This window comes from Camelus bactrianus, chromosome 7 (genome assembly GCF_048773025.1).
Source record: "Camelus bactrianus isolate YW-2024 breed Bactrian camel chromosome 7, ASM4877302v1, whole genome shotgun sequence".
Classification (NCBI taxonomy): Eukaryota; Metazoa; Chordata; class Mammalia; order Artiodactyla; family Camelidae; genus Camelus; species Camelus bactrianus.
The window spans coordinates 4381834-4398932 of record NC_133545.1 but is presented as its reverse complement, the minus strand read 5'-3'; the positions used below and the strand labels follow the sequence as shown (position 1 = coordinate 4398932).

The following is a 17099-nucleotide window of genomic DNA, read 5'->3' as shown; positions in this document are numbered from 1 at the left end:
AAGATTTCATTTTTTAAATATACAAAATTGTACATGTTAAAAAAAGATGAGTTATTAGCGCATATACCACACCTTCCCCTCCAGGTTAAAAAGACTAGATGGGCCAAACTCCTCAAATTTTAGAGGTAACATACTCAAATTACAGCTTGTGAAATATGTGAAAGCTCTGAGACAGTGTTTTAAATAGTTCCTAATGTAACGCCTGACTTGTGTCTGTTAATTCATTCCAAAGCCTTTGTGCCTCAGTGTGCAGACATTACAGACCAATCTTAATAAACACACAACTCGTGGCCTGAGAGCGTGTCACCCCACTTGGGGACGTGGGAGAAAGGGTGCGAGGTGGTGCGCGTACCCTCCAAGATCACTCAGTCTTTGCACGCTGAGCTAGCACACTGGGCCCTGCTCCAACAGGTTTCCAGTGTGTTTTCTGCAGTTACCCGGGTAGACTAGCATGCTCTCTGCATATAGTGGTTTTGGCCTGTTTTCCAGCAGCTGTATAACTCCTACTCACATTTTCTTCTCTCTCCTGACTGGTTTACTAGCTAGAGCTGAGGAACTCCCACCGGACTGCCGAAGGAGAATGAGTATACATGAAGCATCTAGAACACTACCTGGGATACAGAAGGTGGTAGCCCACACCTTTCCCATGACATCTGAAAGTTCTCTTAAAAATGTTATCATCAATTGCTTACTTAAGGAGGTTACACTGGACTGCTGGCAACTATACAGTAACAGATGATGTGTCTTGTTTCCCAAGTACAGTATTAGCTTCTAAATAGGACCTGATCCATGGACATGCAAAAACAACACTGTCATCATAAAAAATTTACAGAAATATACCAGAAGGCAATAAAAGGACTAAAAATAATTTATAAAGGAATCTTTAAAAGCATATTTACTTGCAATAAACATGGTCCCAGAGAGTAAATTTAAAGAGAAATCTCTCATTACAGAATAGTCTTGGTTTTAAACGATGGGAATTATACTGCAGTCACCTTACTGCTGGTACATTATTGTAGTAACTACAGTTTGGAGATAAAAACATCTGAGTTCAAATCCCTAATCCAGTACATCAGCTATGAGGAACACGTCACCGACTTCTACGATGACTCTGCAGATTCTTCACATGTAAAATGGTGATAAAACTGACTTGTTCAGAAGGTGGCAGAGAATCTTAGGTAATACAGGGCATAAATGTGTTCATTACAAAGAAAGCACTCTGATTTCCATCGAGTCAATCTACTCTGAACTCTTCCCTTTCTACTATTAACATCTGGATTGAAATTTACACTGACAATTAAAAGCAAAATTGTCCGTTTCCGGTGTAGTCTGTGAACTTTAACACCCGTAGAGCTTGTTGTGGCCATCACCACAGTCACAATCAGGGGTTCTACAGACTCCTTCGTGTGCTACCCCTTTGTAGTCCAACCGTCCTCCCCATCCCTAAGACAGCCACTAAACCATGCCCACCTCTAAAATTTTGTCATTTCAGGAATGTTCTATAAATGGAATCAATAGATAACCTTTCAAGATTAGCTGCTTACATTTGGTATAATGCTCTTGAGATCCCTCCAAGCCGTGGTGTGTAACAGCAGTTTGTTTTCATTGCTATGTACTATTTCATCGTGTGGATGTTCCACACTTTGTCAAACCATTCACTGCTGAAGGATATCTGAGGTGTTTCCAGTTTTTGGTGACCATGATAAAACAACTGTGTGCAGGTTTCTGTGGGAACCTAACTTCTTAATTCACTTGAGTAAATACCTAGGAGCGGCCACGTGATGCATTTTGAACACTATTACTGTTTTATTTTAAATAAAAATTTAAATTTTACTTCTTTTTAAGTATAGTTTTTATTTCAGTATGAGCATTTTGAAAACCATCTGGTTTATAATGGAAGATAATAGCAAAATGGCCTCATTTTTCAGGAACGAGTCCTTTACATAAGATATACCAATGTATTTTGAGATCAAAATACTGATAAGAAATACTAGTAAAAACATACCATGAAAAAAATCCCACCAGAGTGATTCAAATGCTCTACCTGAAATTCCATTAGAAACCAGGGAACCAAAGAACACGGCAAAGCAGAGGTCAAGTCCAACTGGAAAACCGAGGACCCCCACAAGCCGTCCTCAGCAAAGCTCAAGACTCTGCACCGCAGTTTCCCAGGGCAGGGAAAGTAACTGAATTTCCCCAGCAAGACTAGCTATACCAGGGTTTCACACCGGAGTATGAAAATAGTTCTAAGTCAGGGTCACGAGAATCAATCCCATTAGCAGCACTTCGTAAAAAGTGTGTGCTGTGTGACAGTGACTCTGGGGCAAGACCTGGGGCTGTTACTGCTTCACTCAGCAAGAGGGCTCAGAGCTGTCACTTTTGACAGCCACTTAACACGAATCAACAGCCTGTGCCATTAATGAATGACAGGCCAAAACACTCTACTCATGAACAATTGCTTCTTATTTTGCAAACCTAGTTATTACCTGTTCTAGCTGTTTCTGAACCATGCTTTGCTGTTCAGTAACATGCTTGAGCTGCTCTGCATCCTCTTCTGGAAATTCACGCCCAGCTTTCTTGGCAGTACGTTGCTTAGCTGAAAGGGCCTTCTTGGACTTTCTGTGTGCACCAATTTGCTCTTCAAGGTATTTCTGCTGCATCTGAAGAAGCTGCTGGGTCTCCTGAAGCCATTCTTCATACTGCTTACGTTGTGAATCATCTGAGGGAAAAATTAAAAATTCATCTGTGTTAATTTTCTAAGAGTCCAATATAAAAGTTATACAAATCCACTTTGTATGGAAACAGTTTCATCATGACCTTTTAATAGATATTTTGAAAACATAATACTAAATATTAGACCACAATGTAATTATAAGGTAGAAAATTTTAGAAAAATATTTAAGAAAACCAAAGAATGCATGTTCTTAGGACACAGGTTAACTTCATACTTAAAAATACTATGAACCCAATCTTTGAAAAGTAGAACACGTATCTAATGGGATACTTATCAGCTAAACCACCAAACTCCCTAACCCACACGCCAAACTGTGTACTGAGCTACAGTATCTGATTAACTCAACCTTAAAGACTTTGAAGAGACGAAGTGAGACATACCCTATCAATGTCCTGAGCATGGATTAGGCATCACTTCCCATGCTAACTTTCCTAAGTTTATAAGGGTTTCCCTATTTTTAACTGGTGAAAATGTCCTAAACTAAGAGACAGGGAATCTAGGATGCTTTAGAGAGGCCCAATATGAAGTCTGTTTTATAAAGGAAATCTGTACGTTAAAACCACTGGTGATTTTCATGAATTCTGTAATTTATAATTCTATAAATAAGCAAAGGTAGGAAATAATTAACCAAGTAAAATCTTTTCTACTTGTGTTGACTGTCATTAATATCTCCCCAAATAGTTATATCTCTTCATCTTGGTACCAATATTCCTTCTTTATTCTTTAAGGGCACTTTACTTCACTGATGCCAAGTTCAAAAAAAAAAAAAAGTCATCTTATGGTTGTGAAATTCAGAATATACCTTTTGACTCACTATAAGACAAATATATGAATAAATACAATTCCAAGAAGGACATTAGCTGAAAAATTACATCAATGATAACAGAATATTGTCATACAGTAAGAGTCCAACCAAAGCCATGGGCACAATAACGCCAGAAAAAGCCAGTTGGTTTTAGCAGTTTACTTGTTTTTAATGCGAATACGTATTCAAATTGTTGTAATTAACACAGGGGTAATTTCAAAAGGTCAGACTTTGGGTTTGTTCTTAAACCCAGAAGTTCCAGTACATGGATGAACTTGGAATCTAGTCTACTAAATTTGAAGGGCATTTTTCAAGAACAGGCTTTTTCACAAGATTTCAGAAGTTCTGCTTCTGGTAGAATGAGACCTACCGCAAGGAAAGCCTTTCTGGTTTCTGGAACCAGGAGAGCAGAGGTGAGCAAAATGAAAAATAATGGTGAAAAAAAAGTTAGCTAAACAGTCTGAAGATTTCAGAAAGGTTCAGTCTGGGGAGAACTTTAAATGCTATCCTGAACCACCTGGGACCCCTGAAGGCAACTAGGAAGGATTCAGTGGCATCCAGCATCCCTGACCTTCACACCATGCTGCTAACCCGGCTCAGCTCCAGCATAATTCCCTTTGTTGTCCCCATTTAGTGTCCTTGTCACTCAGGCAGACAGTCATTAGAGAAGAAGTGGTTCAGTTCTACAGATGGTAAAGTGCCCACTCTAGATACAAAAACAGCAGCAATACTGAAGAGAGCGGGGAAGATGATTTTTCTGTGTTAAAATATTTATCTCTTATGGTAATTATTCATGCACAGAGAAAAAAAGCAAAGAAAATGCATGCCTTGAGGGAAAGATGCCTAATAGGGCAGTGATGTTTAATAGAAAACGAGGGCACTTTGACTTAACTAACACACCTAAACTAACTCCATGTTTTTAGAAGAACACAAATACAGTGCAAACAAGCAATCCCCAGAGAACATGGAACTGATTAGATTTATACTTACTGACGAAGCCTGGACCAAAATTTGGAGGATTAGGCCTAGAAATCTGATGTGTTATACTGCCATCCTAAAATAAGTAAAATTTACAAATAGGTTTATTCCACATTTCAGTTAAAGGGGAAAAAAAACTTTTAAAAAATGAAAACAAAAAAAAAAAAAAAAAAAGAAAAAAAAAAGAAAGAAAGAAAGAAAGAAAAAGAAATAGAAGGAAAAAAACCTTTCATGTCTTATGGCATCTTAAAAGCCTTCAACTTTCATAAAAAGTAGAATAATTTACTCGTGACAACCTGATTTCTAGAAATTTAAAACTATCTCTCAACTGTTACTTTTTCCAGATTCAGTTGAAAAGCAATTATTTCTAAAGTAAAGGGTTATTCATCAGAAATGTAATAGTAAGGCAAATCAAACAGTGTTAGTATTTAGCTAAAGATCTACATAAAACCCCACTTTTTGATGATATACCTAGTTTCTTCTGCAACTAAGACAAAACATAGGTTCTAGGTTTACACTCCACAACATAGTTACTTATTTATAAACAAGAACCAATGTCTCTAACATGTACAAATAATAAAACAAATATACACTAGTTTAAAATGTTAGTCTTATTTTCTCATTAAATGTCTTATTTCTTCCAGGGAGACCAAATAAATACTCGTGATAATCTCACAATTCCCTGGCAACAATCTGATAAATAAAAATAACTTTGAAAAAACATTTACTGAGTTGCTACAAGTTCTGGTAGACATGAGCTGTATACAAGGTAGCAATTACAAATGATACCAGCATCCAGAATATACTACATGTAAACCTTATAATATTGTAAAGCAGGTGGTGTAACATTTGACAGATCAAAAAACAGAGGTTAAAAAACTTGCCCAATGTTGCACAATAAACTCATAGTGGAACTCAGATTTTATTTTTTAAACTCAGCTACGAAGCCTATGCTTTCTCCACTGTGTGTCAAATGGTGTCTCCCTCTTCTTTTAATAATGAAAAGACTAATTATCAGTGTAAAAAATCTAAAGCACAACTGGCAGGACAAAAAAGGAAATGCCAAAAAGACATACAGTAGGTAGCACAGAGGAAAACACAGTATGAAATGAGCAATTCTACTTTCCTGGACATTTCTCAACACAAAACATTTAAATATTTCTACTTAAAGCTGCTTATTACAAATGATAAATATTCCAAAAACTAAATTATTCCAAGGAGTACACAGAAGAACATGACTAACTATATCAAAATAAAATGCTTTTATAAGCATTTCATTATTTTCTATAATTTGTAGCAGTTTTACATTTAGATGTATTGAATAAATTCTACAACGTAGGACGTGAAAATGTCTTTCCAGAGTGAGACGTAAACAAAAGCAAACACAAACACTCTGAGCATCTGGTTTCCCTCCAAGTGATCTTCTCCCCTTAAATACATAAACCCTTTTCAGAAACTGCCCGTAGCCTTAACTTGCCTTTCCCTTAAAAAACAATAATGTGTCTTTATTTCCACTGATACTTATTTCCACGATAATACTTCCTGGCAGGGCTCTAGGATTTGTACTATTTTCTAGGCACGGCCTCACTATCAAGAGTAGGTTTGGTAAGAAGCACAGGGAAGCTCGCATTCTACAGTGACGAGTTCCAAGCAGCAATACCTGAGTAACGGCCTGTGGCAGGAGACTGTGGCCTTCGCCAGTTTGTGCTCCCGTCACCGAAGGGCCCATGAAGGGAAACCTGTGGAAAGGAAGTACTTGGTGTCAAATGATAAGCATTTGAAACTAACAGTTTTTAAGTACTGAATTATTTTTTCTTCCACAAAGAGTAACGGCAACGTCTTCCTTGTCAAAAACAGTTACGAAGCCCTCTTCTCTGTCCACCAAGCGCACAACACAACTCTGCGAAGTGTGGGTTTTTCCTACCCTCATTCACTTATGATGAAAAGCAAGGTTCAGAGACACTAAGTAACTTCCCTACAGTGACTAGCGAGGCTGTGATGAGAAACCAACGTGGCTACGCTAGAGGTTTTACTCTGTTATATGCCTTGTTATACATTAAAATAAAATTAATTCAAGTCTTTTAGATTAAAAAAAATAGTGAAGACATAGCTTTATTACATTAATTCTAAGAAAATGATTTGTTCCAATCTTTTAAAAACAATTGGTAGCTTCATTTTTGTATTCTAAAACAGAAGATGCATCTCAAGACATTTTATACATTTTTGTACATTCCAATGCCTAAACTGTTAAAGCAAATCAAAAGCTGGTCACTGACCAAGAAAATCTATATGGTTAAAAATACTTGGCAAATGTTACTTATACTAATTAAAAACTTCACAGAAATATTACTTCTAGAGTTACGAAATGAAGCGCTTCAACATAACAGGACATATTTTCCAAATCATGTATCAAATGTTGTGCCTTAATATCTAGGTACTATTAGAATTTAGAAGATATGCTTCTTAATTTCTTTACTCAGGTTTTTGATTTGTCTGTTGCCCCCACCACCGCTCTGGTCTGGAATAATCCAGATCCCAATCACTGTCTATCACCCTCAGTCAACTCATCACACTTTAAGAAAGGACTCTCCTCTGCTTCTTCAAAGTGCTCAGTTGGACAGAAAACAATACAACTGACAGAGCCATAATGCTGAAAGAACAGGGCTTGACTCTGAGGTCTATATTTTAAAGTAAGTGAAGAGTTAAACTGAGCACTTCCTGCACTTTGACGATAGGCAGCAAGCTGCAGCACTACAGGCAGTACCGTGACTTGTTGCCGATAGAATTCATCTTACTTTCATATCAAAAGTTGCTGCACATATGCAATAGATCATTTAGATTCATTACTGCTTTGAAATTATGGTAATTAGACCTACTGCTAAATTTATTAATGCATTAAAAAAGCACACATACCATAACTTTTACATTTAAACAACTATTTCAAATACAGTTGATTTCTTTTGTAATACTGTTTTTAGCTTTGCATTGACATATTCTGAGGTGGAATTCAAAGACTTCACTAGAATGTCAAAAAGGTTCATGACATTAAAAAGTTAAGAACCTCTGTGACGGAGAGGCAGCATTATCAGAAGCTGTGTAATAATGAGGATCATTAGAATACCTTCTTTGATCTCAACAATGCTTCGTAACCATTTCAAAACATCTACAAAGTACCCTTAAGGATTCCCAATTTATCTGAAGGATTATGTTTATCTTAAATTCACGTAGATTTTATATTCAATTCCATAATCATCCACATTCAACAAGACAATTAGGCTAAACTGAGACTCCATGTCCACTCAGAAGTTCTCAAACAGCAGCATACACAAGAATCCTCCACAGTGCTCACTACAACTACAGACATGCAAGCACCATCTCCACATGTTCTGATTTAGCAGGACTGCGGCTCGTAAGTGAATCTGCATCCTTAAAAAAACGACCATGTAATTCTGATGATGGTCCATGAGCAAAACTTAAGAAACGCTTCCTGCAGTTATTTATTATCACTTGGGGGTGTAAATACTCTAATTTCAGAAATTCAGATTGTCAAACAACTCTTAACAGTCTTCTTTAATGCATAACTTTCTCTTTTTCTACTAATTGTGAAACAGCTCATACATTTTCCAAAAGCTAACTTTTAAGAGTCCTGTGATAGAATAAAAAATATTCACGGACTTAAATAAACTACCTTCTGTTCTCAACACAGAACAGTTTCATGTCTATTTTCTGCTCATCTCCTCATCTTCACCTGTTTAGGGTGAAGGATCTCGGTCCCAAGCAGTTTTCAGTTAGCATCAATTATTCTAAAGGTATTTAAACAAACATATACTTAAATATTTTGGATTTCCTGCTTAATCAAGTCAATCTTTCAAATGATTCTATGATGTTTTATTAAGTTTACCCTGAAAATAATGGAAATGTAATCTTTACATCTGTATAGCATTTTGCATTTGATCATATCCAGCTGACATCACAGCCAATTTGAATGCTTACTGTTCATTCCTACAATCCAGGCTTTGAGTTACTATGCGCCCTCTCTAGTAACTAGTAATAACTTCATGCATTTCTTGATGGAAGTATGAGATGTAAGAATGAGAAAGATCTTCACCTACCTGTTCATAACCATTGGTGGCATGCCCATATTGTTTTGTGCCATTACTTTATTTATGCCTTTAAGGGCCACCATTTTGGCTTTCATTATAGGATCTGTAATTGCATCAAAATCTATAGAAGAAACATATTTTGAAGTTACTTATTTCACAATACTTGAATCGAGTGACACTAAGAGGTAATGTAACTATCACAAACATTATGTAATACATAGACATGTATGCCTTATTATTTAATAATCACTTTTATAGGTTTCTATACCAGGTAAGGAATTACGAGATGGTCAGAATTTCAACCTGAATTTAAACCCATCTAAGTAATATATAATTGAAACATGCTTTACTACCTTACTCCTACAAGAATCAAAACAAGAAGCTTATCAAATACAATGGAAATTACAGCAATAATCTAAAGCAATGCAATTCCTCTCATCCAAACTTTCACAATGCTAAGCAGAATTGCTTCTTTAGTAACATTTCACCATGAATGAGAATTTGCAGTTGTTTCCAAGGAATTTCACTAAATTAGTTATCATTCTTTAAGAGAAAAATGTATCAATTTCTCGCAATAAGGAAAGGCTACTGAGAAAGGACCTCTCTGCATATACATGAAAAAGAAATGGACCAAAATGATGGAAATGGTAATGTATGTAGGACAGAGGTGATCTGTATTGTTTAGAAGAAAGCATTCCTTAAGATATGTGTCTTTTGCTAATTCCTTCTCTCAGAAGCGCAATATTTTTCCTGTATTGCTGTTTTGTGAGGTTTTCCCCCCAAATTAGTAAGCTATTAGAAATGAGTTAAAGAGCTATGACCGAAAAAAAAAAAAAAAAGAAAGAAAGAATAGGAAAGAAATTGAGAAGTATTCATTCTACATAATAGGACAGTAAGAAGTTTACTTCTAGCATAATTTCTTTAAATTCATCTTTCAGTGACTCACAGAATACAAGATAAAAACAGAAAGAACTAAAAAACGACTTGTTTCTATTAAACAATACCATAAAAAATAGAATTGAGAAGGTCTGAAACTCTTGATTAACCTGGGAGGAATCTAAAATTCTTAAATCACTTTCATTTCCAAGCTGAATGAGGAGCAGAAACATAGTGCTCAGTCCACATGTCATTGTAATACTGAAATACTGTGAGCAGATCACACACCACCCAATGCCCACAGGAATTATTTCTGAAACTCAGAGCAATTCCTACCGATGTTAGGGAAGAACGGTTCTGACCGCTGACGGATCATGGCTTGCATCTGCCTTTGCTGTTGCTGTTCTTGCCTCTCTTGATCCAAAAGGTCCTGCAGAAGCAGAGGCTGCTCTTCCAGAAGGAGGGGCCTCTCTCTGTTCTGCTGGGTTAATGTCTGAGGCATCATTAGCTGCTGGGGCCCAGACATGCCACTGGTACTAGACTGACTTGTCAGAGGCACAGTTTGACTTGCAGGTTTTCCTGTCCCAAAACTGTGATTGACTGTTGACTGACCCTGAATGAATCCTGGATTGACCTGCACACCCTGAGGGAATGTATGGTTTAATCTGGAAACTACGGCCACATTAGAATTCACAGTATTATCCAGAACGTGACCAGGTGGTGTCATCAGAGTGGGAGGCAAACTTGACACATGATTGGATGGTGAGGCCGGCAAAGTTGGCGGTGGAGACCCCAATGGTCTAATGTCTGAACTGTCAGATTTTTCATTAGTAAGTAAACTTGAGAGGACTGGAGTGGATCCAGTTACACCACAAGAGTTTATTACGTCTTCAGCGGGCAGCTGAGTGGATCCACGAACACTTGTGCTGGAGCCAGCTGTTTCCCGATTAGTTCTTTTCTCAAGTGCATCCGTATCACAGGACTGCAGAGAAGCCTTCTCCCCACCATTCATGTCTGCATGCGCAGAGGCCTGTGAGCAGGGAGTGTCAGCATTATCTTTACCCTCATCACTTTTCTCACTTTCACATTTGGTTTCCCCTTTAGAATCTGGAGACAATACTTCTGTTTTTATCTCACTGGTGACTGTGGATTTTTTCCAAGGAGGTTTATCAGAAGGAACCACAGTTTTATCTTCTTGCTCCTTTTTGGGGGGTTCAACAGACACACACTGATTATCTAATTTATCATCAATTGGAACATTAAGGTCTAGTTCCTCATTAAACATGCTTTTCTTATCTCCTAGGTCAAGTTCTGGATCTGTATATGCAATGATATCAAATTCTCCTGACCTTAAGAGGTCATCCAGGTTGGGATCATTCGTTTCCAAATTACCTAAAGTATCCAGTTCATCTCCCTTGCCATCTTCTGTATCCAGATTTAAGTTTTCAAGATCTTCATCATCCAAATCTTTGACTTCAACCCCCTCGAGGTCCTTAACATCCAGTTCTTTTACAGATGGGTCATCAGAATCGAGCTTCTCTTCGAGACCATCAGAAGACTGCGTGGTTATCTGTAAATTATCAGATGCTGTTTCAGCTGGTGGAGGTGCAGGCAAAGGGGCGTCTGAAAATTCACCAGCCAAGGGATGACTCAGAGACCTCATGACCATAGAAGATGAATGGACAGGATGGCTTTGCTCTTGCTGAGACAGTGGCACCTGTTCCAAGTTTGGATGCACAGGTAGCTGATTAGGGAGACCTTGGGAAGGTCGTCTCATGGGGTCTGCGTGTCTGGAGCCTGGAAAGTCTGACCGGGGAATGAAGTTTCCATGTCTTGGATGAGAAGCCTCTAAGAGGTTGCCAGGAGGAGCAGCAAAGGGAACCCGAGGTCTTCCGTCAGGGGCCCTATGCCTCAGTTCAATGAAGGCCTGGCCCAGTATGTTATGCTGCTGAACTGGCAGGCTCTGTGGTGGAAAATGCTGAGGAAGTCCAACTGGATTATTCATTTGTGAGTTATTTAGAGGCCGAGGCATATCTACAGATACCGATCTTCTCAGCTGTGGAGGGACTCCGGGTCCTTGCATTTGTTGAGGAGGTACAAGGAAGCGTTCCTGACTTGACATGGTACCATGACTACCACCTGGAAATCCAAATCTAAAAGGGGGGTAAAAAGCATACAGTTAATATTAAGTACTACACTGAATTGAGAGTTAGGCTGATTTGTTTTTTAAAAAAATTTTTTTTAGATTAAACTCAGATACAAAATTAATGTTGCCAAATACAAATGACTTACCAAAAGCAAAATTATCACCATTAGTAAGCATTTATAAAATATCTATGTGCAAATAAATTTTTGCTAAGTATCCCATAATGAATACCATATCTGAGCTCTAAAAACATGATCTAAGAGACAACATAAACAAAGACAAAGAAAAGCCACCAAGCAGATGGAATCAACCATTCAGAAATCAGCATACTACTAGAGGTGAATAAGAGTCCATTTCTCTTTCCAATATTTCGGGAGGCTAGGATATGGAAAAAGCCGATTTGGGGGAGATGTCTGAATAAAGGTAGGAGGCCTCATGAACTGTACTAGAGAAACTCACAGGCCTCCAGATGTAAGAAAACAAAGGCATGAGGACTGCACAGACAAACCTACATGCTCAAAAGGAATGAGCACGGGGTAGTAAGACAAAGAATGAAAGGCATCCCCTGTGAAGATTCAGTAAATGAATTAATTACAGAAATATCTGTATTTATATTGTACCTCATTCTAGAAAGAACTAAAGGCAATTTACAAATAAATATAAAATGCAGCAACAGGCAAAAAGTGTAAGTAAGGAGAAAGAAAAAAGGAAAATACAGGTGAGACTGTGAATAATATGGAGGGAGGTATCAGATTAAAAAACATGCCTGAAAACACAACAGCACATGCTGAAGAGCAGCCTCCTCAATGTGGCTCGGGCTCACAGCTGGCGTTGACAGTTCTGGCCTCTTCAGAAAAGAACGCCCCTAGCTTTACAACTATCTCATCATCAGGAATGGAAAGTTCCTAAGCAAACACATCCTCTCCATTTGGAAATCTCCACAAATACATACAAGGTAAATTAAAACTAAAAGCTGGGGGAGAAGACCGTTTTCACTCACATCACAGGAGGCAGTCACATTCTGGAGATCTGACGGGTATGACAAACTACCTCATTGTGGCTGGAATGTAATCTAACACTATCGCAGTCAATTAGTAACAAAGGACTGTTTCAAGAGTCTGTAGAGTACTAAGAGGTTAAAAACAAATCCATGACCTCCTATCAGCAGAATTAAGAAGGGGTCGAGAGTAAAAAACGGAAACAATTCTTGATTAAGAGTAATTTCAGTTGATTTTCCCTTCTATTAGCAATTTAAATCTGGCATGAAATTAAAAGCATTACCTAAATCCATGAGGCCTCATCCCCATGCCAGTAACATCAGGATAGGGTCCACGGGGGTCTTTTGGGAAAACAGCATATCTAGGTCCTAGAGGAGGGACAATGGGTGACCTGATGTTCCCAGGGTAGGGGGGTGGAGGCCGAGTGAATGCCTGGCCGATGCTCTCCGGCTGCCAGTGCTGCAGGGGACCTGGATGAGGCCCTGCTCCTGGATCCTGGGATCCTTTCTCCTGTCGACTTGCCATCTTCTTCTGCTGCTGCTGCTGGAGGATGATTTCACGTAACTTCTGTCGCTGAAACGGAAAGAAACAAAAATCACTGGGATTTCTGATAATGGCTTTTTAAGTTCCAATGCTTCCAATATGTGAATATGGTAATGTTTACAAAATCTTAATGTTTCAAAGTTTGGTAAAACACTAGTTACAGTTAACAATTCAACAGACTGTAAGAAATAAATCGATGATTTGGGTCCTTTTCCTTGCCATACAACTATCACAAAACTGAAGCTTTCATAGTTAAGAATTCCTCTACAAACTCATGAAGACTGAAACTAGATAAAGAAACCTAATTCACTGGTGCTGCCTTCATCAACTTCATTTTTCTTCTCTGCAGTACGACATAATTCTACAGAAAAAAACCTTAACATCAACTTGATGAAATAGCTTTCTGAAATAACACATGTAAAACATGTAAGAATATACAACCTGTTTACCTGTCTCAATTTCTCTGTATCTGCTTGAGACATATTTACAGAATTCTGTGTGTCTGTGACTCCTGAGGTTGGGACAGGCCCAGGAAGCTGGGAGACACCAGAAAACTGCTGGCCTTGGGAATTTACTGGAGAGCTGGGAGGTGCACTGAAGTTCCCCTCTGACCCAGGCCTCGGCTGATCAGCAGCATCGTGAGTAACTTGACTTGTTCCAAAAGAGTCATTCTGAGACCTTGGAGTCACTGGAGGCTGATCGTAGGGATCACGAGTTGCAGATGGGGAAACACGGCTAAATGCGTCTGAAAGACCAGGTCCTGGTGGCCTCGGTGTTTGGGAACACGCATCAGGTGGCCTTATCAGAGGGCCAGGTAACGCCACCCCTCGATTTTGTGCTGCCTGCAGGAAAGGATCCTGACCTGGCATGAGGACTGGTCTTGCCACTGAGGACCTAGTAAAACCCTCCGAAACCCTTGGCCTGGGCGTTGCTGGTGGCTGAGAGTAAGGAACTCCAGAAATGCCAGGCCTTGGTGTTCCAGGAGGATGCGCATATGGATCAGAGTGCCTCTGATTAGGTGCAGATGCAACAAACAAGTCTGCCTGCGTCGACGGCCTTGGGGTGGGTGGCTGCTGACTGTATGGATCAATCGTGGTGGGCCGGGGCGTTCCAGGAGGCTGAGAATAAGGGTCTGGATTGGAGCGAGATGTTCCTGAGGGTTGGGAATAAGAATCCACAACAGGTCGTGGAGTTCCTGGAGGCTGGGAATATGGATCCTGAGATGTCGGCCTCGATATGGTTCCAGGCTGGGAAAAAGCCCTTGAAGGATGGGCAAAAGATTCATTCATTGCCGGATGTGGAGTGAGGGGAGGCTGGCTATATGCGTCACTTGACTGGTTATGAGGAAAGTTATCTACAGGTCTTGGTGTCAAAGCAGGCCTTTCATAAGGGTCAACAGACAATCGCCTCGGTGCCTGCGACACTGGCCCATAAGGATCCTGAGAGGATGGAGGAGGCTGCAGTGGAGTCTTAAAAGGTCCAGGACCACCATCAAGAGGTGCAGGCGTCAACAAGGGCCGCACATATGGGTCAGGTATCCGCTGTCTTTGAAACGCATCTGTCCTAAGAGATGGTTTAGGAAAGTGGTCATTGGTTCCAGCTGCTAGAGGACCTTTTGCAGTCTGTTCAGAAACTATAGGAGACCGGGGTAGGCCCAAGGGTTTGGGAAATGGATCTGCCATCACAGGCCTAGGTGTGTCCGGAGGCTTTGCATAGGGGTCACTGCCTGCTGTGGAGGAAGAACATGAATCTGTGACCGGGGGCAGCCGGTTTGCCGCTGTCCCACTCATCGGAGCGGGCCGAGACACCGATGACAAGGGGGCGCAGTTTTCCACCAGGGCAGCAGAATTTCTTCTGGAGAAACCATGGCCCCCAGGAGGTGGCCTCGGGGTACCAACCATTTTTGCGTAAGGATCCACTGGAGATGGCGGTCGGGAGCTAGAAGAACCAGGTGAAAACACCTGCGGGGAAGGCGGCTGAGAAGCCTGAGACTGTGACAGACTCTCCTGCACGGGGAGCCGAGAGGAGGCTGGAGGAGGAGGTGGAGCCTGTGGCTTTACAAACACATCGTCGGAGGACACAGGAGTAGGGGTGCTGGGCATCTGCTTCGTGAACAGGTCTTTGTGGAACGACTGTGCAGGAGACATACTTCCGTTGCCAGGCTGGGGGGTCGCGGGGCTCTGCACGCCGCTGCTCGGGGTGTCTGAGCCACACTGTCCCAGGAGTGGCGGAGGGCCCAGCTGCTGCTGCTGCTGCTGCTGCTGCTGCTGCTGCTGCTGCTGCTGCTGCTGCTGCTGCTGCTCGCTCTTCACCTGTTCCAGCTTCTGGGTGGCTTCAATTTTAGCTTGTTGCTTACTTTTCTGGCGCATTTGCTGTTGAAATAGGAAAGAAAAAGCAATTACATGGTTAAGGATGAATACAGCTGTCGTGGGGGGCGAAGGAGAGAAAAGCAACAGAACATCAACTTGTTTGATGTCATCAGCTACCAGATCGCTGCTGTATCAGATGATAAATTCGCAAAGAAGACTGCTATTTGTCACAGTATACCTGAGGTCCAGGGCTCTGTCTTGTTTATAATATTTTCTTAAAACTTTCCCAAATCAACTTAAATATACATTTACTGAGAAAGACAATTTTTACAGATTTTTGTACTTGAATAAGAACTGTATCTGAAATAATGACATAAGCAGCAACTTTCTCAGAAAGCAAAAATGCAATTTCAAAAGGCGAAGTCTCAAAAAAAACAAAACACATACCTGTCTAAATTTCCACTCCTGTTCATGTTCTGATTCTCTTTGTTTTAGTGGATCTTTAAAAAGATCGGAATCGATGCGAGAGCTGGGATCGATGCTGTCTTGCTGCTGCTGCCTTTTCATGGAATCATTTGACATCTGTACTTTGTTAATGCGTAAGGCAGCTCTGTTATCTCTGGCTTTTTGCTTTAAAAAAATAAAAGGAAAAGAAAATTATCTCCTAGGATGCATTAATGTATTTTAAGAAATAAAAATTAAATAAAACTGATGAACTTTGCCATATAAAAGCAAAAAAAAAGTCAGGTTAAGTAGTTGAAAATAGTTGAGAACTTATAGCCTCTCGTGTGAATGGATCAGGACACTACCTGCCATGTCCTCCTTGTAAAGCACGGATCAACCGAGGACATGTTTCCATCTCTCTATCTGAACCAAGCCAGGGAACCCAGACGTAATCTAATATTTTCAATCCTAATTTTCTTAACAGACGCTTCAAAAAAAGGGAAAATTAATCTCTCTCTATTTAGAGAAAAGGAAAATAATCAAATCAATCCTCCATTTCTAAAATCTGGAATGTGAAGCTTAACATTAAAACAAAATCATTGAGAAATATTAAAAATACCCTGCCATTATCTTTGCCAGTCAAGGTAAAGCAAAACAAAGCATTATCAGCACATTCCTCATCCCCCCACTTTCGCTTTATCCAAGTCGTCATTATCACTGGTAACATGGGTGTTGAAGACCAACACAGAAAATAACTGCACATGTTTTCCGAAACAATAATACAGATTTAATATGCTTTAAAATGAAAGTAAGGATTTGGATCAAGTTGACAATCTTAATTAATCTGACTCTTTGGGAGAAAACAATTCACCATGTGGACAGTGAATCTTATAAAATATCACAGTAATTCCTGGCAAACTCCATGTTTCAAAAGTCCCTTAAAGGTGTCTAGATATGTCCCTTTCAAGATATACAAAGATTCTCTACTAAACCTAATACAAAAGCACTTATTGTGGAAGAATCTGAGGCTCACTAATGAAGCGTCAAAATTTAGTACTCCTTCAAAGAGATAAAATAGTTTTAAAGTGAAATGAATTAACCATGCTCCTAGAATAAGTGATTTCAATCTTCAATATCCTGGGTTCTATTAACTAGCTTATAAA

The 17099-nt window shown here is 39.7% G+C and overlaps 1 protein-coding gene across 17 annotated transcripts in view; it reads right to left on the bottom strand.

Moving 5' to 3' along the window:
- The window catches only part of KMT2C (lysine methyltransferase 2C), a 237423-nt gene that overhangs the window by 26719 nt on the left and 193605 nt on the right, over positions 1-17099 (bottom strand). For all 17 annotated transcript variants that reach the window (XR_012507989.1, XM_074366700.1, XM_074366699.1 and 14 more), the window contains 8 exons: positions 15940-16122; positions 13633-15555; positions 12924-13213; positions 9833-11649; positions 8630-8741; positions 6178-6256; positions 4530-4593; positions 2487-2719 (listed from right to left, as the gene is read on the bottom strand). Coding sequence is in view for 16 of the 17 variants with exons in the window: in XM_074366700.1 (XP_074222801.1) it covers positions 2487-2719; positions 4530-4593; positions 6178-6256; positions 8630-8741; positions 9833-11649; positions 12924-13213; positions 13633-15555; positions 15940-16122 (4701 nt within the window). In the remaining variant the exon portion in view is untranslated. The remainder of the gene's footprint in view (positions 1-2486; positions 2720-4529; positions 4594-6177; positions 6257-8629; positions 8742-9832; positions 11650-12923; positions 13214-13632; positions 15556-15939; positions 16123-17099) is intronic.